The sequence below is a fragment of the Heliangelus exortis genome, chromosome 11, assembly GCF_036169615.1.
Source record: "Heliangelus exortis chromosome 11, bHelExo1.hap1, whole genome shotgun sequence".
In the NCBI taxonomy this organism is placed as follows: domain Eukaryota; kingdom Metazoa; phylum Chordata; class Aves; order Apodiformes; family Trochilidae; genus Heliangelus; species Heliangelus exortis.
This window is the reverse complement of record NC_092432.1, coordinates 16,594,744-16,618,311: the sequence shown is the minus strand read 5'-3', so window position 1 is coordinate 16,618,311 and position 23,568 is coordinate 16,594,744. Positions and strand designations below refer to the sequence as shown.

Here is a 23,568-nt window from a genome sequence, read left to right as displayed (position 1 = left end):
TTTTAAAATTATATTTCAGCTTTACTTATACCATAATTGGAGACTTCAGGAAAGCTCTTGTCCTACCTCCTTTTCCAAGCAGCATCATGTACAATGTGAGATTAGATATCTCAGAGCTTTATTTCATTTGTTTTTTTAAATGTCAAGGATGAAGACCACACAACATCTCTGGGCAAACTGTTGCCACGTTTGACTGTCTTTGTGGGACCTATTCCCAACCTGAACCTCTCTTGTTCCAACTACTACCCAATGCCCCTTGTCCTCCTGCCATACACGCCCAGGAAAAGCCTGGCTTTGACTCCTTGACAACCTTCTAACTGGCACTGGAAAACTGTTGTTTCATCCCCTCAAAGCCTCCCCATTTCCAGCCTGAACAAGCCTCTCTCTTTCAGTCTCTCCTTATAGGCTTGTGTTATAATTCACATAAGTTCAGTTGCAGTAATAACAATTATACTTAGGAGCAATGATGGAAATACATGACTGTTGGTGTTATAGCACAAAAGAGTAGGAAGCTTTCTTAATTTTCCATTTGCAGAGCAGCTAGAATGCAAATGCAAAATTCTTCAGGTCCCTTTCCCTTATACATCAAGGGGAACTTGTGCTCTCAGAGGTTTTAAGTGTCTTTTAGAAAGCAGATCATCAAGGACAGTATCTTGTAGCAAAACATACAATGAGAGCATTCAGTTAATGCGGTTCCTTGTCTGTGTGAGCTGCTCATGGAAACTGCCAGCAGAGAATCCTCAAAAATATTTTCTTCCCATCTCCCACATCATCCTATGGCTGTGATCAGTGGTAACAGAACACAGGCTAAAAACTGGAGATAAGGAAGTCTGTTTAGTACAGGTGGTGACATGGTATTTTTCAATCTCAAGTATAATAATTAGAAAAAGTTTAGGTATTTTTTATTTTCAAAATGATCCTGCTAAGTTAAAATGCACAGATGTCCCAGCATTCTCCAAGTACTTGTTTTCAAATGGAAAATTACAAATACTTACTAGCAAGAAAAAAGACCCCACTAGTTGTATGAGAGCATTCCATGAGCACTTCTTTGGGGGTTTCAAAGGTAACCCAATTCTGACTAATACAGCATTTATTACAGCATAAAAGGTTGTCACTTTATGTACTCTTAGAAGCTGCATTACCTGAGCAGCAGTTAAATATAACTTATTTGCTTACACAAAGGAGAATAAGCTAAATATAGTACAGAGCATTTTTATACAGATAAAAGAAAGTAATTTACTGCAGCAGTCATTTCTATGAAGAACAAAATCCTAACTGAAGTAGGACAAAACCAGCACAAGCAGCTGTTAACTTCAGAATTGATCTAAACAATTGCATGTTCTGAAGTACTAAACAAAACTGTGAAAGGAAAATTAATATCACTGATCAAGAATGTTGTGAACATCCTGAGTTAGTCCATAATACCAACCACCATGTCAGTGACATGGGACCATTAGAGATGTTATGCAGTTATCTTCTATTAGAAAGACTATAGGACAGAATGTAAGTTCAGTGAAAATTGTCAGAGATCCTGGTACAAGCACTTGAGTTATTGTCTGCATTTTTGTTCTGAACATCCCATGTAGATCCAATGCCTATAATCCAGTCAGAGCTCTGCTCTATCAATAAATATTACCTGAATCAAGTTGCCCAACCCAAACAGTTAAGAATGATGAGTGTGTTCCTAAGACTGATGCAATCATGTATCAATGTCTGGAGTAAGGATTGCTTTTCTTTGCTCCTGTTTTTAGGAGGCACTTAAAATACACTTTTTACATCTTCTCAACCGTGAGGTCAACAAAGTAAAACTTTTTTTTTAAAAGTGAAAGAGGTTAGAAATATAATTCTGGCAGTGTAGGGCTAAGCAAAACAGTGTTATACTGGCAATGCTACAAGTCCAGTGCTATGTGACTCCCAGCAGCAGCCCAGGTTTACTCAGTACAGATCTATATTAAAGGAACACAGATAATATTGCTCTAATGTCATGGCATCTCTTACAGGTCACCTGCTCAAGATATTTTCACGTTTAAGTTCTGAAATCTAACAAAAATCACTGTGCATGTACTATGACTGAGGGATTTGATGCATGTAATAGGAAAGCAGAAAATCAGCAGACTAACAGAAATATTGCTGTCATTAGTTTCAGGCCAAATGTAATCATCTTATATAAAAGCTCTATAATAAAAATTGCACTCACTTCAGTAAGCAGGCTCAGAGTGTGCTCCATTTAAAATCTAAATTGCACAGTGACTCTTGAGTTAAGCCCTGTGGTACAATGTAGCAACAGAACTTCTAACACTAATTTTCAATATACATAAAATGTCTGGATCTGAAAGTATCTTATGTAGAAATATTTTATTTTTTAACCTACCCTTCTCTCTGGAGTTGCCCCATCTCCTGAACCAAGGACCAATGAGCACCTAAGCCTTAAACTTCAAGAGGACTGACATACAAAATTGATTATTGGACTCACTTTCCACAACTTCGCTGATGCCTGGCTAAATTAGAGAACATATTAAGCACATTTCTATGTCCAAGAAGCAGTGTTTTTGAACATCAGTGACCCTGACTAGTGCAAGTTTTTTCAGCTACTCTTTGCTGGAAAGATGTAAGTTTTCCCCTTTTGCAGAAGCTGCTTCTCCTTTTTGTTTATATTATTCACAGAGAAATACAAATGAAAGGCCTTTTGTTTTTCCCATTGCCCATAATAAAGAATATTCATCTACTTGGGAGGATTAAAGAAGAAAATGCATAAGTCAAAGCAAAGGAAACCAGAAGCAGCAGAGAGAATTAGGGGAAAGGAAGAGGGGAAAACAGAACAGAGGCATTTATAAAGACATTATATGAAGAAGTCAGTCTTTTGGTCTGGAGCAGATTGCACACAGTTCTGAGTCCCTAGGAAAATACTTACTCTATTACCTAAGTTCTATTTGTATGTCTGTTCCCTGTTCTCTGAAATTTCCCAGAACCTGCTGCTCCTCAAACAAGTCCTTGTTCTGTCACATCTTTTTAATTTTCTTTAATTGTCATCTCCTGCACATATTTTCAACAGAAAGCAAAAACCTTTCTATCCCACAGAGGTTACACCTGCTGTAGGCCTCCATCCCAGGGCTGAAAGAGAAGCCACAGGTAATTCATCTATTTTGCACAGTTTCATTAAAAAAATGAAGTCAAGTAAGACTTTCTGTTGCAATCTGAATGACTAAACCATAAGTTTAGTCATTCAGTCCAGTATTTTTTTTAATGTTACTTATCTGATGCACCCTACTGTCCACTGACTGCCTGCTTCTTTTATCTGTATGGCATATTACTGTATTTAAAAAGATATTCCACAGGCATAAAACCATTATTTGAATACACACAATCACATCAGCTAACAATAGTAGCACCATTTCAGTCACTAGTGACTGAATTGCACCAGAGGAACACGGACACAGTGGATTTTCATGAAAGGCTTTCAGTTTTTAATGGTCAGAGAAAATCAGTCAGCAAAAGCTGGAGCAGCACAAAGCTGGTTAGAAAACACAGGTACTGAATCATGACCAGGATGCTAGACTCAAATTAATTCACTGACTTGACAGAAAGAACACTCTTACTGAGCAATTAGTTCCAGAACAGCTGCATGTGCTGTGTGAGTCAGCAGGTGTGAAATGTAACAGGACTGAAAGGTCTATGCTTTTAAACCAAGTGTGTCTTAGTGTGGAGGAAAAGCAACAGCAGCAAAAAAAACAAGTGCAGCTGAGTAAGGAATGGAAAATGCATCCTGGTTGAGGGCTGGTTCTGACATTTTAGTGTCAGAGACAGCAGGCTTCTACATGAAAGTGATATTAAAAAATAAACTCAGTTACACTCTGAAGTTTCTGTCCTAAATAAGTTTCCTGAATAACAATAGGGGTTACTGTCATCCTGAAGAAAAAAAAACAGCCTTGGATAAAAGAATATATAATTTAAGAAGCCACCTATCTATTTTTTGGTTTTCCACATCAAACTGGATTAGTGAAGGGTTAAAAAAAAAAAAAAAAAAGACACTCAAGAGCTGCAAGAGGCAAGAGTAGGAATTACCTCAGAAGCATTCCAGATGATTCAGTTTTTCCTGATCAGCAGAGATTTCTGCCTTCCCCCAACCCCCACCTCTGCCCTATTTAGACAACTTAGAGTCCAAGAAGGGACTTTCAGAAGGGGCTTTCCCAGTGGTCTGATGCTCTGAGACCAAGCTGAGAGACACAAAACTTTCCCAGGCCTTGTTCCTGGACGCAAAAACGTAGCTTTTCTAGGGTGCCCCAACCAGCGATAACATAAATGTGCCATGTGTAGAAAAAAGGGGCAGATGATGAAAGCCAGTTCTGTGGTAGATTACCTGGACTATGAATCCCAAGAAGAAAGAAACTGAAAAGAAGGTAACGATTAAGAGCATTCTTTAATGCAGGAGCACTACTGCAGGATCCACAGAGAAGGTATTCTCACCTTGGCACACTTTGAGCATCACATCTTTAATGAAGACTGGGGAAAGCTGTTTGCTTCTGGGGGAGAGAAATGACCCCATGAGGACTGACCACAGTGTGATCAGAGAAGATGCCTCATTGTTTCCACCTTGTCTTCTTGTCCTCAGTCTGTGGATACCAGCCTCTCCTTAGAAAACATTTGATAAAAGAAAGCAAAGACCAAGATCTAAATTTTTTTATTTAGCCTGACTACTACTATTTTCCTATGAGGTGGACAAACTACTGAGCCAGTAGGTTAGCCAGCAAATTTGAACAGAACACTGGGATTTTCCTCAGTTTCAGAGTATCTTCCTGATAAAGTCCTGATATTTTCTTTCAATAATTATATTTCCACCTCACACCACATTTTAATAAGCTGATCAGTTTGAAAACTGAAACTTGAAAACAGAACAGCATTTGAACCTTTGGACTTTTTCTTTAAACTATTTGCTTCAGGACTATCATGTATTATAATTCTTCAGATGAGAAACACACCCTACCTTCATAAAAGTAACACAGTTAGCACCACACAGGTTTGCAATGGTTTTCACAGTGTTCAGGCAGCAACATTCATTTTTTTTTTTTTTTTTTCTGGGGAATAAGGGTCCTTTCTTTTTGGTAACCTGGTCTTTCCCCAGTCAAGTCTCTGACTTGACAAGAAAGTGACTTCATAATGCTCTGCAGCACATGAGTAATCCTTGCTTGCTCAACGTTAAGCAGATGCTTTGTCAGATCACAACTCATACTCTCTAATAACAAGAATCAGGCACCCATTAAGCAGCCTACGCAGGTTATACCAACACTAGATTTTACATTTTTCAGGCAGCAAGACCTGAGTGAAATGCTATTCCTTAGTCTTTGAGATTTTTTTGCATTTATTGCTTTGGCTAAAACTGAGTAGCTTAGCAGGGTGACAGTTAATAAATCTATTGCCTTTCAATTCTTAAAACAGATATAATGAAACTAGAGGACATTTATCATTAATTGGTACAAATAGCAGGCATGCAACTATAATGCACTCCCCCTTGCCAAGCTTTCAAATACCCACCCACTCCAATATGTTAAAAAGAACATTTGAAAGGTTACCAGCAATTCTTGATTTAATGATAAACAAAATGCTAGGAAGTATTTGAGATAGAGAGCTAAGAAAGATCTAAATAGCAAGGACCACAATAAAGGGCAACTTGCAGCAACAACATATAGAGATTACTTTAGCAAATAAAATTTTAAAAGAGGCAGGAAATCCTACCTAAAAAGGACCAAAAATATATAAGAAAAAGGATGCAGAAGGGGAAGATTGGGCAGAATTAAAAAAATTATGATGCAGCCGGTGTTCACAGTTCATTAACTGCTGGTGCCTATGTCTAAGAAACAGAAGCAATAAAAATATCAAGTAAAGAATTACTGTGAAACTTTCATAACACAATAAAGAAAAAAAAATAAGCCAAGACACTGCACAGCTTACAGAGAAAGCAACCTGTTAAAGCTTACAGAATTGTGTATTTCAGAAAATAAAAAATGAGGTCTATAGAAGCACAAAACTTCTTGTTGAGTTTTGCTGTCTTTAAGCTGAAAGGAAAAGAGAGCATCAAAAGTATTTTGGTGAGACAGCAATAAAATTAAAATGGACACACCTTTTGGAATTTTTAACCATTCTAATCTGATAGAATATCTGCCTATCTACTTCACATTTAATGCTGGTTTTGTTGCCAAAAAACCTCACTCTTAGAGGTTTAGAAAACATTTTCAAAGAAAGAGAGTACTGAAGAACCAGTACCAGGAATGCACTTTCAAGGTTTCTAACACATTTAAAAAAATATTTTACTATAATTGTCTGATGGTTTTACTAGCAAAATGGAAAAAAATACAGCCCCACTAATACTAAAGCTGATGCAAAGCTTCCACAGGAAAAAACTCCTTCCTATTAAAAAAAATTAAAAATTCAACAAAGCATTCCTGCCCACAGAACAGGAAAAGTATTGCAGGCCAATTTTTTTTTGTTTGTTTTCAATACCATCCCTATCATTACAAATCCTTCAACTCTACTGTAGAGAACATGCCTCTGTGACTCAAGTACTCCACACCAGCACACAGAAAGGTGTCCTCAGCATAGCAGCTCTCCCACAAATACAAAGCAGCAGCTCTTTAGGTGGGATGCTCCTCACCTCCCCTTTTAGCCCATTCAAAGGACTCAGTGTTTTACATGAGGCTGTACTGTGGATCAGTAACAGTTCAGCTAAAGAGGCACAGGAATTCTCAGCAGGGATGCTTGATTCACTTAGTCCTTCTTCTTATGAGGGTGAAAACTACCGGTAAGGATGTACAATCTGAGATGTTTACAAACAACCAGACACAAATCCAGTGCTTGGCAGGCTGTACCCACATACTTCTAAAAACAAAATCCAGGGCTCTTATTCCATTTACATTCTTGTGTGCCACCTACCAGCTTAGATTTTGAGCAGTTATGCATGTTAAAAAGTAAAACAATATGAATCTCTACATCATGGTGTCTTCCTTCCAAGAACACAGGAAAGAGACAGTAGCTGAAAATGTTGGCTGTAAGGCTGAGAGAAATGAGAAACACAGAGTTTTACTGTTAGCTCTGAACAACATAACTCCTCACGATGTTTCATAACATAAATCTAACACAAGTGTTATCATCTTGACTCTCACACAAGTCATCTATTTGACCCAGTGGAGCACAGCCATTATGGGACAAAACAAAGGCAATAAGCCAGCTTTCAGGTAGAGAATAACTAGGCTGAGGAAGGCAGTGAATATTAAAATGGACACAATCTATGAAATGGACCTATAAGCTCAATTTGAAGCCAACACAGAAAGTAATGCTCCAGGCTAATGCATTTATGGTGATCTCTTCCTAATTTAATGGCATTCAGGCTTCTGTGTAGTTTCACACTTGCAAGTAACTTGCAACAGTTTCCCCAAGAATTCTGCTTTTAGGGCTCCTCATGAACATGGATTTACTTAGGATAGATCAACTGATGGCCAACTGCAGTTTTTGTTCCTGAGGATACATGGTAATTCAATTTTACAGAATTTAAAAAGGCCTGAAGGTCGTGGATTGATTTAGCTCTCCCAAAACAGAAAAGCTTTTGAAATTCATCATTTGCCTATTAATGTCAATTCATTCTTGCCTAGGTTTCAAGTTAATTTCTGTGCTCCTGATACTCTTTGCTTTGGGGAAACGGACATGTTCACACTTGCCACAATGGTAATTAAAAGCTGAGCATGGTTAATGTTTTGTCATTGACAGGAATTCTCTGTGCATATTTGTCTATCTGGAAGGATGGTGTTCTGTGAGATGCTGTTGGTTGAAAGGATTCGTAATTGCCAACAATCATATGAAATCTTGAATTTTATTTAGGGTGAGAAGGGAATATTATTGCCTTTATACAAGTAGGCACATTGTTCAATCTTTCTACTACCTTGACCAAATCTTTGCAGGAATCCTATTTACACGTCTCATCTGAATCTAACTTCTATACCTCAGTTTTTTTTAACATAGCATGTGTTTTTAGTTTCATGTGCTAGTGAAGTTAAAATTACCTCTTCTAACTACAAGAGTTCTAACACTTGGCCTTCACTATTTCACAGGACTTTTTTTTCCATACTACTCCAAAAACTTTAATTGTTATTAAGGGCACAAAGCAGAATTCTCATCTAACTAGTAGCTCCAGCTTCAACTGCAAAAGCTCTTTTACTTCTTCAGTTATTAGTAGCACTGATAACTGTAGAAGTTCTTTTACTGGACCCATGCTATATATTAAGCCCAGGAGTCACTCCATAGGTGCCTCTGCTGGAAAGGCATTTGGAGAAATTATAAGCAGCTTCTGTCTTTTAAGATTATTGATTGACTGTTGTCACCAACATAAAGTTATCTTCATTTCTGCCTCTAGGCCTGTGCACAATGATTTTTAAAGTATAAATATTTTATATTATTTAAATTTATTTAAACTAAATTAATACCTATTTAAAATATAAAATTAAATCCCTCTAATGACCCAAAAGTCTGGTGAGATATAAAAATCTACCATCAACTTCTTTCCCATGTCAGAAAGTCTGTTCATATACACCAAATGGTAAGAAAGCAGTTCACAAGCTCAGTTTAAATGCAACATCACTTGCTTCTATTTGGCATGATGCAGATTAACAAATATTAACAAGCATTGTATAGGAAGAGGAACTCAAGACCAGCTTTATTCCTTCTGGAAAACTTAAATGCTAAACAGATGAAGTTAGGTTTTAAGTGTTAAAATGAGATTTAATTTTGGTCCATGTTCTCAAAGAAAAAGAATATAACAAGGACATTTTGCTAACATTTGCTTCATTTTCTGCTAGAATGCAAAGTCACTCAAAGCTGAACAGACAGCTGGAAAAGACAATTTTGATCTCTGTGTAACAAGACATTGGTGGCAGCACTGCTTCCTCTTCCCTTTGGCAAGCCTTCCACAAGAGAACTAAAAAAGGAACTGAGGGAAAGAAGAATAAGAGACTATTTTGGTGGAGTTAGCTTTTTACACTTAATCATATGACAGCACTATAAATTTCTTTCTCCCTCTCCATTAATTACATGCATTTCATTGAATTCTGCTTATATACAATATTTTTTCAGGAGACAACTCTCTGCTGTACCTCTGCCATTTTCCACAAGGTCAGACTCCTTTGCTGCATACATTATATGATTGGAAAGCCAATCTCCTGACCCTTGACTTGACAGTGAACTCCATAGACCTCAGTTAAGCACTGTATAAAGCTGGAAACAGACATCAAGTATTATAGCATTTATTTATATAAATCAAACAACTTATACAAGTAAAAGGTTGTTAGTTTTTAGGTTTTTAGTTAAATATATTAACTTATATGCAGTTTGGTTTTTTTACTGTTTTCATTAATTTTTAATTTGTTATTAATATTGCCAGTGAATTTCATATATATCCTCCTCTGTACTGTAATATTTTAAACTATTTCATCCTGTGCCCTCCCCTTATATTCAAGTGGTCACTGCCTGCACACCTGCTTTCCTGAAAAGTAAGCTGTTTTCTAACTGATTTATTAGTAATCTCCAAGTTCATCCACACCTATAGCCCTGGCATAGTAAACCAAATACAGCATAAATTTTTCTAAAGATTGAACTATTTACTTTGAGAGTTTTCTTTCCACTTCAGGCCACATTTTAAGTAGTTTATACTTAACAACTCAAGCATTACTGATTAAGGTTGCCCACCTAGACTGCCTAGAAAGGACAAGCATTCCTCATTCCTGGATACTGGGGGAACTGGAAATCAAACACAGCTGCAGAGGAATCAATTCTGTACCACGCAGACCTATCTGTTTATGCTTCAGAATTTTCCCAGAGATTAGGGAGACAAAGTTTCTCCACTGACACCAAGGTGCCTTTGGATCTGGCTGCAATTAATAGGCATTAAACATAATACATAGTAAAACATAATAAATGTAGAAAGATGACATCTGGAGAGTCTTGCAGCTGATTTCATGTTTTCCTGTGCACTAATTTAATACCTACCCCAATGTAATCCTGCACAAAGCAGCAGTGCACATGTCTAGCAGCACGAGCCACTTTTCAAACTATTTTGCCAAGATTGTTATTTCTTTCATCAGTGTCACATTGACTGTCAAACTACTCTGGAGGGAAAACGAGTATCAAAAGCAGAGACCTGGAACAGTGATATTGGTGACCTGTATAATCTAACAGCATCAGGAGCAGATCTTCCAGGCAGTGAAGACTGAGTAGAACAGATTACTTCCTTCTGATGTGGAATTTTACTAAAAAGTTAAACATACAAGTGGCCTCTAATAGAAAGTTCTGCCTTTCCAGAGTTCTTTTCAAAAACGAGGCTGATCTAATGTAATGAAAGCACAAAATGCTTCCATTTAATGGAAAGAACTCTTCTACAATAACACAGAATGAATTGTGTTCTTGTTTTAAAGTATCTGATTGTCTTTAAACCATCTAGTTTCATATAGCTAGGAAGTTCTTCACGAAAGACAGGATAATAATAACAACCCCTAAAAAAAGGGGTCAATCCATTCTAGAAAAAAAGACAAGGGAAAAGAATTGGCAATAGACTTGTCCTGCTATGCAAGATTTGAAAGCAATATGAAGAAGTGTTTTAAAACTTTGGAAAAGATAGAAGTTCACACTGTGCTCTTGGATACTTCTAGTTCAAAATGAAGCCTTTGTCTCAAGGAATTACGTGGAAGTTTGTTAGAGTAAGATTCACAGTGATGGGAATGCTCTTGTTTTTAAGCAGATTGACTGAATAAATCTGATGTGTTTTTTTCTGGAGGATGACAAACTGCTACAGTCTTCCCTCCTCCAGAACAAAAGTACAGAGAGACAAGACCTCAGGTTTGCAGGTGCATAGCAGATGTTTTTGATACAAAGCAATCTGCTCTACACACATGTGATTCCTGAACCATCACAATGTGTAACGTCAGATCCAGTTTCCATGTCCCCTGGGTCAAATTCTACTCAGAGAAACAAACAACTGTCACACTCTCTCAATTTGCCAACATGTCTGGTGCTCAAACATTCCCCCAACCCACAATTTTATTTATGATCTAGTACAGTCAGCAAGTAGCTTTTGGTGTCTTTTTATACGTGCCGGAACATACAAGTCAACCAAAGAATGAGGAGTAACTATTAACATAAACCCATCAGGATTTATGATGTCCTAGAGGTGCCATTAATTTGAGGACACTAATATGTAGAAGTGCAGGCTCTCAAAATGTAATTCCTACTGGATGTCTGAAGTCTCAGCAATATTAGAGAGTGTAAATATCTATCGAACAAGTGTCCTCCCTGGAGGACAGACATTGCAAAGTCTTATACTAATAACCAAGCTAAAAGGATTGTGCTTCCCATTTTAATAATTCAGTTGCAACAGTAGCTCAGAATTTTGCCAGGACTGGTGGAAAGCTGTTTTATCAAATGAAAAGAATGATAGAAGTAGTCTGAGTGGTTCAGGACAGCATCCAGACAATGCAAGCAGAAGAAGAAAAAGCTCTTCATTACAAAAAGTGTGGGAAGGTACCAGGAAGACCAAGCAACCAAGAACAAGCATGAAGGGTCCTATGCACCATACACTGCCAGCAATTAATAAAATGGATAAAGAGTACTGCAGCTTCTGATGGAAGACAGATTCTGATGTAGAGACAGATCACCTGGAGAACTCAGCCCAGAGATAGCTCAGTCAGCTATTGCTCAGGAATACAGGTGCACTGTGGGCACAAGAAAAAATTTATAATAGAGATAAGATGCTGTTACAGAATCTCCATGAAAAGATTTTTCTCATGATGTTAGTTACCTTGGGTTCTCATCCTAGAAGTGGGCTTTCAGTTATTGTGATGTTCAAAAGCAAGAAGAAGAAAAAAGCTGGAAGCAGAGAGAAGAGTATTCACACTAAAGCTATAAAGTCATTCTAAGATCTCATTAAACTGAGTTATATCCATACTGATCCAAAGCACATCAGAGAGTGGAATAAGCTTTCATCACTCATATTATCAAATACATTTAATAGATGCATGTGAGTGAATGATCTTGTGCTACTAAAACCTCTGCTTGAAAACAATGCATAATCTATACTTAACAATTTTTCCAGTTCTATAACTCTACATAACTGTAAATCTAACATTATTTGCTTTGCTTAATTATTACTACAAATGATATAAATTTACAAAACACATCCAGTCATAAAATCACCACTGTTATACTGAACAGTTGGGAAAAGGCCTTAGTTTTGATATATATTATTTAAGGAAAAAAAAAAAAATCACCTAATCCACTATAAAAGAGCTTTATGATATACCAGATGGTAATCTCAAGTTCCAAAAGTTTTCTTTAACAGCAGAAATGTGCTATTAACCATCTACTATATTATCAGAATGAACCACGTTCTTCACCCTACTCAAGAGAACCTCAAGTGAATCCAAACAGTAAGAGAGATGAGTTACAAGGGTGCAGGTCTATGTACTGTCAAGTGCTAAGTCTCTTCTGCCTCCACATACCTTTCCTTGTACTTCCTCCAAGCTATCATAGATGTATCATATAAGTAGCAAATAGCAAGTAACCTACAACTGACCTTTCAGACTCAGTAACTATTTGAAAAGTAGGAATGACACACAAGTTATGCATTGGAAAAACACAAACTAAGCATTTTCTAAAGCAATTTTATCTACCAATGAATGCTTTCTTAGACAGATATTAGGCTTTTCTGAACACAGACAAAGCAACGTAAGTAAAATAAAATTAATTTCTTTGTCAGAACTAGGAAAAACCCCTTTTTTATTTGACACAGCTTTAAAAGTCTGCATAACCATCCATCTTCAGATGTCCATAGAAATAATTTCCTTAAGATTTTAAGTCTGTAAAATGTGGACTCCTGAACAGTCAAGCAACTGCAGAGAATGCTAGAAGTGGTAACCCTGAAATGTCAAACTCATCACAGGTTTGACCATAGGCTTCCTGTGCAAGAACAAAACGACCTTTGCGTTCACTGCTGGTTGTATTTTTGGCCATGTAACTGCGATCTTTCCACCACAAAGATCTATAACAAAATAGCCATAACATTTCTACACTCATTCTTTAAATGACAGAGAAAATAGAGAGACAGAGGGTGAGACTTGCAGATCAAAATGCTGAGCTTAACAAATGAGACAGAAAAGCAATTGGTTTATAGTGTTACTTATTTTGGATTACTAATAGTCATGGAAAAAAATACAATCATTATATGCATATCTACGTACTTAAAAAAAATTAACCTCTCTTTATGTCTTCATTTCAAATTAAGAAGAAATACTTCCTCAAAGATATAGATCTAGCACAGCAAGCAGAATGTTTCAGTGAGACATGTAGATGTGCTTACTACAGAAGTTGAACAGAAAAAAATGCAGAGATTTTACCAGCAGCAGAGTTAGAGTACAGAAATGTCAACAGAGCCAACATTTAGGGCAACCTCAGGCAATTTATAATGCAATGTATTGATTTTTTTTTAACTACTTGTACAGCAAAGAGTGTTTTTAACTTGCTCATTTGTCACCAGGGAGAACACCACATATTGTGCACAATATTGTTCTGATGCATCTGGGACAATGAAAGCAAAACTGATTTCCTTGATTGTTTACAGAATAGTGGAATTCAAGAAATTTCCCCCAAAAGATGAACAAAGTTAACAGTAATAGAAAAGACTCTGAAAAATCAGTGTACACTTCATGTGAAAATTCAGTCTGCGGAAGTTATAAAAACAGAATCTGTGAGCAGACCAGAAGAGAGAGGGGCTATGGGACCCTAGGAGAAGCAAAAATTTGCAACTACCTGGAAATGAGGCTGTGAACAAGCAAGGTTTTTTGGCTTAAAGGTCGCTATGACAGTCATTTTTGGGGCTACAAACTACAACCACATCCTGACATTTCCCGAAAATGTTTGTGTACACATTTTTTCAAATTTTGAACTGAAAATAACAGACACCTCCATTCCAAGACCAGTTGCAATTATAGTCTTGTGTATCAGGGAGGGGAGGATGTGTGCCTTGATGTACTGAAAATTGTTTAAGGTACTTCAGGGGTTTCAGTGCTGCTCACAGAGCCCACAGCATCTATGCACTGTGACAACTATGCAAGACATTCATAATGGTGTAATGGTGTTAGTCTCTTCTGTGTCATTTTTAAGCAAGTGGGAAAGCATTGGATCAATTACTGTGCCTCAGAGCAAGATATGGCCAGTGTTAGAAGCTGCTATATGAAACCCAGACACAATCATGTGTGCTGAAATCTTCCCATGAGACACCTTGTCCAGAACTAGCAACAATCACTTTTACTTTGATAAACTCTTGTGCAGGAGTAAATAATTAGAGCTAAATGCATATGAATGTTAAGCCTGTTCAGAATAATTAAATGGCTTAGTTCTTTCTTAATATGTATGGTGTATGTGTATTCATCTGCAGAAATGAGAAGTACCACACAGAAAACTACTATTCTATGTTTATTTGGAAGCCTTGTCCTTTATAGCAAAGAAAAAGTATAGTAGCTGAAACAAGTAACTCTTCTGAGCCACCTCTGATATGTAAGAACACTTTTTCAACTTTTGGCCATGCTCTATATGCACAATAACTGACAATATGTCCTGACACTGCTGAAAAAAAATTTATCCTTTTTCAAAAAGACCAACAGACCCCAGAAAGACTCTAGGCTAAAAGGACAGGTTAGTCAAACTAGATAAAACAGAGGTCTCATACACAGTGAGCCAATGCTGATGATCACAGCTAGGTATTCTAAGTTTTTATTCCATGTAACACAGATGACTTGGGAAATGCTGCAAAGTTGTGTTGACCCAAATTACTAAGTCTTCCCTGTTTCTACAGAAGAGAGTTCTCTGTTTATGACTGGTTCTTGTTTTAAACAAGCAGTGAACACTGGAGAGACTCGTGTCCTTAAAGCTTACCTTCCAATAAGTCTCTTGCCAGACCTGGTTCTGCCCCTGTGGACCGAACAAAGTCTGACAGGACTGCATCCATATCAAGAGTCATGTGATCATTCAGAGATGCTGCCAGACATGCAGCAGCAGCAGGACTCACTGGTTGGCTAGAAGGCATCCATCTGCCAAGGAGAAAAAGAAACAGGATTACATATTCTCCAGTGATGCAAATGACACTGTTTTCCTCTCTTCCTCAAACAAGATTATTAAAAATGCAAAACCATTCAAATTCCCGTATTAGATAAAAGAGCATTTATCACTCATCTCTGCCTTAACCTGGAAGCTGTTGATCACTCATGCTGAACGCTTTTTCTTTTTTAACATTTCATATTTTTATTGATTTTCCTTACATGCAGCTTGCAGAACCCAATCCAGCTAAACACAGGCAATGTTCAGTCAGAGCACTGTACCATGGTCACTGCTCATCCTCTCAACTGTACCAAGTATTTAAATGTTTAACTAGCTAGATTATACTATTAAGAAAATACTGAAATAAATAATAAATTTTCTAGAATCTAAACCAATAAATATAAATCCAAAGTCAAGTATTTATTTCAGCATTTTCAACAGTAGCATTGAAAAGCTCTTTTTTTACAGGAGACAACAAGATCAATGTCTTTTCACATTTATGACATCACTCATCATCTCACAATTGCCTCTTGATTACATGATTATCAGACCCCATATGGCAACCATGTCAACATTTCATTCTCAGCTCATCCCAGCAAAGGCTATGAAAGCTGCCTCTTCCTACAAAAGAAGTTCTTTCTTGTAATGCTGAAAATTCTCTATGTACAGAACACTGGTAATATCTGTGCATTGACAGCTGATGGAAACACAGCTCATGAACAACACAGCCAGAGATAGGCTAGATGTTGTTTAATTGGAAAAAAAAAGTATTTAAAATTAATTACTTAAGCCTTAAAACACAATTAAGACCTTGGTTTTTCACTCATTCTCTAACACAATTTCTTCTGTAACCGTTTTTTAATTGAAGCAATGCAATTAGAGGAGGCAGTTCAAGAGGATAACTTGCTGTATATTGTAAGAAAAAGCATTTTAAATGTTTGTGAAGAAAAGGTATTGATTTCTTCTAAACATTATGATGGGTTAATAGGACCTGAAATGAATTAAATACAATTTCAGTTGTTTGATCTTTTCTTCTCCTTTAAATACCTCTCTCTTAAAACTGAGCCGTACTTAGAAGTAGTCTTCATCTGAAGCCGAGTATGACATCTTTAAAATCAAATAGCTTCATGCAGTTAAACAACACGAGAATTTTTATTTTTTTTTCAACAGATGGAAAGAGATGCATAGGGCTAACTAATGGAACCAAAGTTAACATGAAACCCATGCCTTCAGAACACAAATATCTGACAAAACAGAAGTGAGGAACAGGAAGAAAACACTGCACAGTACACAGTGGACAAACCCCCTGGAAGAGATAATGATTAAATGGCAAATAGTATCTTGGATTTTCATAATTTTCACAGAAAGGATGAAATAAGCACCATCAATAAGATACCCAGTCTCAGTGCTCTAGGAAGCCAGTGGAAGGACACTGAGTGCATTAATTCAGCTAATTCAGTTAATTCAGTTCACTTTTATTTCCCTGCAGTGTGGCAAGGCTAAATGCCTGTTAACATTACTGATTCATCTCAGCTGGTTTGGCAATATGCAGGTTAAGTGCAGACCACTCTTTGTTCAATGTTCATGCTGCTTGCATTTTCAGTTTAAAAGACAGGAAGACCATGTTTGCACAGCTCCAGACTTCAAAAGTATCTCTTTCATGGAGTCTTTGATGGAGATCATGATAATTCTCCAATCTCGACCACGAAATTTGAACCAAGTCACCAAATAAGATTGTTTCTTCTCAGTGAAAAATTGAAATTTTTTGAGCTCAGGCTGTGTGATTTTTCCTTTTTTTTTCTGCATTGATTTAAAGCTTCACACAGACTTGAATTTGTTAGTAATCTAGACAATTTTTATCTGGTTCTTGCATTCCTAAAGCTGCTCCATTCTTCATTAGATAACACTTTGCCAAATGCTCCTATGCATGAAAGCCACTATTAAGGTAAAAACTGTAATTAAACAATCAAGTCCATTAGAGAAGATTGGTTTAGGAGGGGAACATCAGCTTTAACAGAACTGAAAGTTAATGGAGGCACTGAGCTTTTCAGATTGCCAGTAGTACCATGTTAACAGAAGGGTAGTTCAGAGCATTTATTGCCCAGGTAAAAGGCAATTAAATACTAAAACCAGGATCAATCTGAGATATAGACATATAATGCTGTGCCAAGAATAGCTGAAAGGAAGAACATGGAATTTCTAATGGTTTTGCACCAATGAAGACAAAATATTGTGAATGCTGTAGTTTGCTTACAGGAAGACTGTCTTATTCCCAACATGCATTGACTCATCATTACTTAACACACTATGACCTCAGTTCAGTGAAGCTTTCTATTCAGAGTAACACTTCAATCTTGCTTTGTTTCAGTGTTGCCCTGAATAGCTGTGGACTTTTATCCCTATTTTTAGACACGTATATTTTTATTTCTGTACAGATATAGTCAGTTCTGCATCCAAGATATAATTGGGAAAATGAGAAACAATAGAAATATGTTTCTGTTTTCCAGTATTCAAAATTGAACCAGAAGGTAAAAACAAAATACAGATGTTCACTTCTAGAATGCTGGGAGCAAGTTCAGTCACTTATTTTTCAGAGAGATCAGCTCTGACACAAACAGGTGAAATGAAAGCTACAGATCATCAGTAACCAGGTGCTTTGTCTTAGGACAAGTCACTAAAAGGGCCTGGATTACAAAGCCAATGAATCACAGCCAAGACCTGGATTGGCACTGCTCTTCATAAATACACCAAACCACAAGCAAATGTAGTCTGGAAATGAAGACAGTGCTCCCAGTGACAGAAGTACTGGGAAAAAAACTTTCCTTAGAAGCTGGGAAGAAAATAATATGTTATTTTTTTAAAAAGAGAGCTACCTAAGCACATGTAAAGTACCATTCGACATCCAGCAGTGATGGGAAATGACTAAAACTCAGCTGTTGTCTCACAGTCCTGTGGCCTCTTTAACACTAGCAAATAAGCTGAGTTATTAGAAAACATCTTCAGGGGCTGTTCTCACTGGGTAATGGAATAAGGTGGTCCTCATTACAACATTAAAACATTTCTATATGACAAGAAAATCTGTATTCAACCTCTTCCCTTTGTCTCTATAAATTCCACTTGAAAAATTTACATAAATGATTTACACACATGCAGGAATTTGCTTACTTGTGTAATAGGACAAATATGGGTGGGGTTTAGATACTTTATTAGATCATTTAGATAACAATTTAGGTCTTTTAGATAAAAAGAAAATAATATAAGTTTAAAAGCGCAATAAAGAAGTATTTTACATTGGTGAAAAACAACACCAAATTTCCTTCTAGGTTTTTTTGTTTGTTGGTTGGTTGGCTTTTAAGTAGTATTAGTATTACTACAGTACTTCTTCTTCGAAGCATGAACATTTCTTTTTAGTAAGCTAAAAAAAAAACCAGGAGGAAGAGCTCAATTTCAGAGAAATTCCAAAGCAGAAGCAGGCACAAAAAGGTATACCTAGTGCTACTCTAGGTATCATGTAGTACCTTCTGGGTTTCAACTGCTCCTCCAGAAGTATATGGGTCTGTGTCATATTACCTATTCCCATGTGGCTATCCCAAATAATACAGAGCTTTACATGCCAATGTGTAGTAAGGTACCCAGAATCACCTATTTCTGCCTATGAAATTGATCAGGCATGTATTTAGGTACCTGAACCATACCTGAAATACTGAAAGATCCAGAACTTTGAGTTTTTTATTTACTTATTTAAATGTTCACCTTCATTTGTCAAGACTGCACAGGACCAAAAATATTTTTAAATAATTAATAAAATTATAATGATACTAAATAGTAATTAAAAAATTAATAACCACGTAGAAATTCTGACATTGAGTTTTTTCAGAAAATTCCTAAGTTGTCAAGACGATTTTTTCCTTAACACAATTACTTTAGTTGTAAAGACTCACAGTGCCATAATAAACACATTAAAATAAAAGCTCACTCTGTTTCCTAAGAAACATAGGGCTCAGGTGACTGAGTGACAAACAACACAGGTTACCAAGAAATATTGCACACATCCTGTTCACACACAACATTGTAGCTCCCTCTGCAGTGATTTCACTGTTCCCAGAGATTCCAGCCCTTCAGCTTCTACGAAATTGCTCTAGTATTGTCCTAACTTGCTTGACACTGATGCTGCTTAACAGCAGGATACTCCAACTCACCAGAAATTAACATTCAACCTTTAATCTCTGGACACAGGCAGCTTTTTCACACAATGAATAGAGCTGCATAAGCCAAACACTCTCACAGAACAGATCTCAGATCATAGTGCACTTAATTATTCCAGTTAAAAGTAGATGGTTATGCTCAGACTCCCATAACACAGAACTCTAAAGGCATTTTAAAAGCATCTTTCAAGTACCTTATTTTTACACTTTGCATTTACCCCAGTCAAATTATAGAGTATTTCTCCAGTCTCACACTTGTTTTGTTTTAAAGAGACTTTTATCTTCAAATAGGTTCCAGTTTTATCTGCCAAGAACATCAAGATGAAAGCCAGTTTTTAACCCCATAGTCAGAAAAACATCTGCAATAAAGCTGAATGTGTATCATACACTTCTACCAGAGATGAAGAGGACCTAAATTTTGCCATGTTTTCTTCAACTAAGCTCATACTACTCACAAAACTCCAATGAAAGAAATAAAATATTATTCAGGAAATATATCTGTACAAACGGTACCATTTAAGCCATTGTACGCTTCATAAAAATAGTCCTTAAATAGGAAGACCAGCTCCTAAGTCACACAAACACCTTTAATCTGACTCCATTAAATTTAGCTGCACTTGACTGAGATCTACCACCAGAATGGCAAATCAATCCTTTAAGAGGCACTGCAAAGTTTTATTATAGAAAAGAAGTGCTCACAATTTATCTGTGATAATAATCACTCAGTGATGCTGAATTAGTGCTACAGTACTGCAACTTTAGAAAGTTGCTGGATGGATAAGACCTTGACAGCAGATGTAGTCATGATAACCAGCTAAAAATAAAGATAGTATGCACTACACTGATGGCAAAGTGGATTATTTGTGTGTTAATTATACAACATGGCATCTCGAAACATTTAAGATTAACAAGACAACATTTAGTGATCAGTACAATTACAGGCATTACCTTCTCAAGTGAAAAATATCAATGTTACAGGAACAGGAGATGAAGGAATATAAGAAAGAAAAAGAAAAGCTCCACCCAGGCAAGCTCTGAACTGTTACATTAGACACAGAGGTGAAAAACAAGGAACGAGGGAACCTGTTGTGGAAAATCCTGAGTCAGAACACTAACTCCCCATGGGAACCAGCAAAGAAGAGCTACTATCCAAAAGAAGAGCATTGCTCAACTACTTCAAGGTCAGTTCTAGGAAAAATACCACCAAAGTTCATAGACCAACTAGGAAGTGTTTTAAAAATTAAGCTAAAATTCAGTTTTCAGAAATGCTATTTATTTAAAAGGTCTGCTATTTGCTTATTTATTTCTATTATTGGAAGCTAGAACTATTGATAAAGAACACCATTAAACCATCTTTTGGGGTGATTTTTTTTAAGAATTAGAGTATATAACCTATTATTGGACGCTAAAATAAGAGCAAGTAGAAAAGAAAAATTGCAAATATCATTCTGTGTTCCAGAGCACTAACACACTCCTACTGAAAAAGCATTATGGAAAGCTATAGACACTCAATACCTCAGAATACCTGAGACCCCATAAAATGTTCTGAAACACCTACAGTCACTGATTACAACTGGGAGGACCCCTGACTTGCACTCCACCACTGATGACAGCCTAGCAAAAAGCACAGCAACAACCCTATGGTAGGTGCACGTGGAGGAGGAGTAATTCATCTGCTGAGATGTTCAGCTGGAACATTTTTACAACTGTGTTTTCACGGAGCTCCAGAGGGTATGCATAATGCTACTGTTCATGCTCCAGAATGATTGCATTCTCAGAGGGAAAAAGTGTCATAAATAAATGAGAAGTGCACAGAAACCAGGGCCTGGAACTGAAAGTAGAGAGAACCTTTCTAGGTAAGGACTCTCTATATCCCTTCATCAGTATTTTTTCGGGATTAAAAAAAACCCAAACCCAGAATTGTTATAATGTCTCTGCTTTCATACAGGACAACAGATAAAAAGCATAAATATAAGGTAATGACACTGTTTCCTTGATTTTATTCACAAGGCTCTTCATAGTGCTCTAATTGTAATCTGACAGAAAGAAGCACAAGAGATAAATGTAATGCCACTGACAAAATTGGAATTTCCCTAGAAGTAAAAGATACATTTTAAATCAAATTCAAGTGTTAAATTATTCTTTAATCCAGGACACTGATAAAGAAGTAGGCATTAATATACTGTCCTGTAAATATAATCATTAGGGTTTCAAGTATTAATATGAGACCTCTTATTAAATTGAGTTTTATTAAGTAATGTGAATCTCCTCCATTAGAATGTATCTCTAAAGAAGCAACATGAACAAGTTAGATTTATTCCTCATTGAGAATTTTTTCCTTCCCCTTACTCTGCTCATTTATAGGTTTTTTCTGACGCTGCAAGAACATACTGTTTCCAAATATTGAACATATTCCTCCAAAAGTTATTCTTCCAAATAAAGAAGGTATGCTGGCAAAATCTCTAATCCTAACACTGTTTTCTCTTATAAAAATATGTACTGGGTACTCTGCATACAAAAAATTTACTTTGGTATGTACAAAGCACGATGTCTGAATAAACATTTTAGAAAATATATATATAGGAATATATATATATATATATATATAAGTGGAGGGGTTTTTAATTTTTTTCAAGTTTGTGTTGCACTTGGAGGCATGAAATGCACACAGCTCAACCAACTGTAGTTTTTTCAATTCTCAGTTATTTAGCCCCCTTTTTCTACATTGAGAATTCTAAAATTAATTGCCATGGCAACAGGCATTTAAGTCTTAATTTACAATGCAGATAATCTTTTCCATCACGTTACTCAGGCATAACCCCACAGCTTCTGATTTGCAACCTATCTCAGTCAGCTTTCTGGGGGGTGTGGAGCAGGGAACAGAATGCCCAGGTAGGACACACTGGCACACAGCAGTCATGGAACAGCTCAGCCTCTGCTTTACAGCACATTATTCCTTCCTGTACTTCCATTTAAAAGCAAACAGCTGCTGCTGAAAAGCCAGACTGCTAAGATTAGTTATCCTGTTAAGGCTGCTTATTCTTGAGCTGTAAATAGATACAGAATTGATTAAAGCTACCTTTAAGCAAGTTTTAAATTTTACTTACTTACAACAGACTTTAAATAAGAGTTCCTTGAGGCATGTGTCAGATGGGTGTTATGCTGCTGGTTTTTGGTGAGGAAAAAAATCCATTTTTGCCACAGTAGAAGGTATGAATAAGCAAAATTTTGTCCCCTGAGAAATCTGGAAGGAAAGAAGTATCATATTAATAATTGTTTTTATTCTGTGCTATGTGAATAATAACAACTGGCAAAAATCAATTTCACCTTTGACCTTAGGAGCTTATTACTCTCAATGCACATAAATTATCATATAAAACAATTTGCATCAGGAAATTTACTTGGGCACAATCTAAAAAAATTGAGAAAAACCCCAAAAGAATAATGAAGGTACCAAAAATATCCTTATGCTATCCTATGTAAAAATAGTAATTCACACTTAAAAATTGTTCTAACAGTTCTCTTTATGATTCAACAAATACACCTTTGGAACTTCTCCTTCTCATAAGATATCAAAATTCAACACTATGAACTAGATAAAAGACATCCAGGAAAACACTCAATTAGGATTGCAATTTTCTCTCATGGAAAAAAGAAGACAAACATGAAGAAAGGAGGAGCACTTTCTCATGGGATTTATTTATTTTTAAAAGAAGCAGCATTTCCTTTCCTTTTGCATGTAATCTACTCCTGTCTCTTAAGTATAGGTCCTGCTACTTACGAATGCATAATCCAATTACTGTAAGCTTCACCTTATTATTTTAAAAGGAACTTAGAATCAGTTTTACTGTTCCTGGTTTTTTAACTTTTCACAGAACTCATACACTTGGAACTGAGTCCAGCCTTACCAAAATCAGGATATCTGCTCAACTCTTTTCATCTTGGAAAACATTGCTTCCAGTAATGCTTTTAAAACAGATATATATATATATAACAAAGTCCATAATTTTAATGAATTTGTGAGAACATTATATTATTTCTCATTATTTCCTAGAAGACACAAAGAAATAACTGAACCTCAATAGGTAATAGTCCCTGTGCAAAAAAATCCCTGTTACATGTACATTAATTCAGTGGTAATATGAAGTGTTTGTGAGCTAATATACAGTACTTAATAACATTACTGACTTTTTTTTCTCACCATGATATATTTTCATGCAAGAATCATACATATGACTGA

The 23,568-nt window shown here is 36.4% G+C and overlaps 1 protein-coding gene across 8 annotated transcripts in view; it reads right to left on the bottom strand.

Annotated features, from left to right (window-relative positions):
- The window catches only part of OTUD7A (OTU deubiquitinase 7A), a 113,556-nt gene that overhangs the window by 30,952 nt on the left and 59,036 nt on the right, over positions 1 to 23,568 (bottom strand). For 6 of the 8 annotated variants that reach the window (XM_071754937.1, XM_071754935.1, XM_071754939.1 and 3 more), the window contains 2 exons: positions 22,436 to 22,572; positions 14,962 to 15,116 (listed from right to left, as the gene is read on the bottom strand). In XM_071754937.1, coding sequence (XP_071611038.1) covers positions 14,962 to 15,112 — 151 coding nt within the window. In that variant the 5' untranslated portion in view covers positions 15,113 to 15,116; positions 22,436 to 22,572. The remainder of the gene's footprint in view (positions 1 to 14,961; positions 15,117 to 22,435; positions 22,573 to 23,568) is intronic. The other 2 variants (XM_071754938.1, XM_071754941.1) reach the window with 2 other exon arrangements.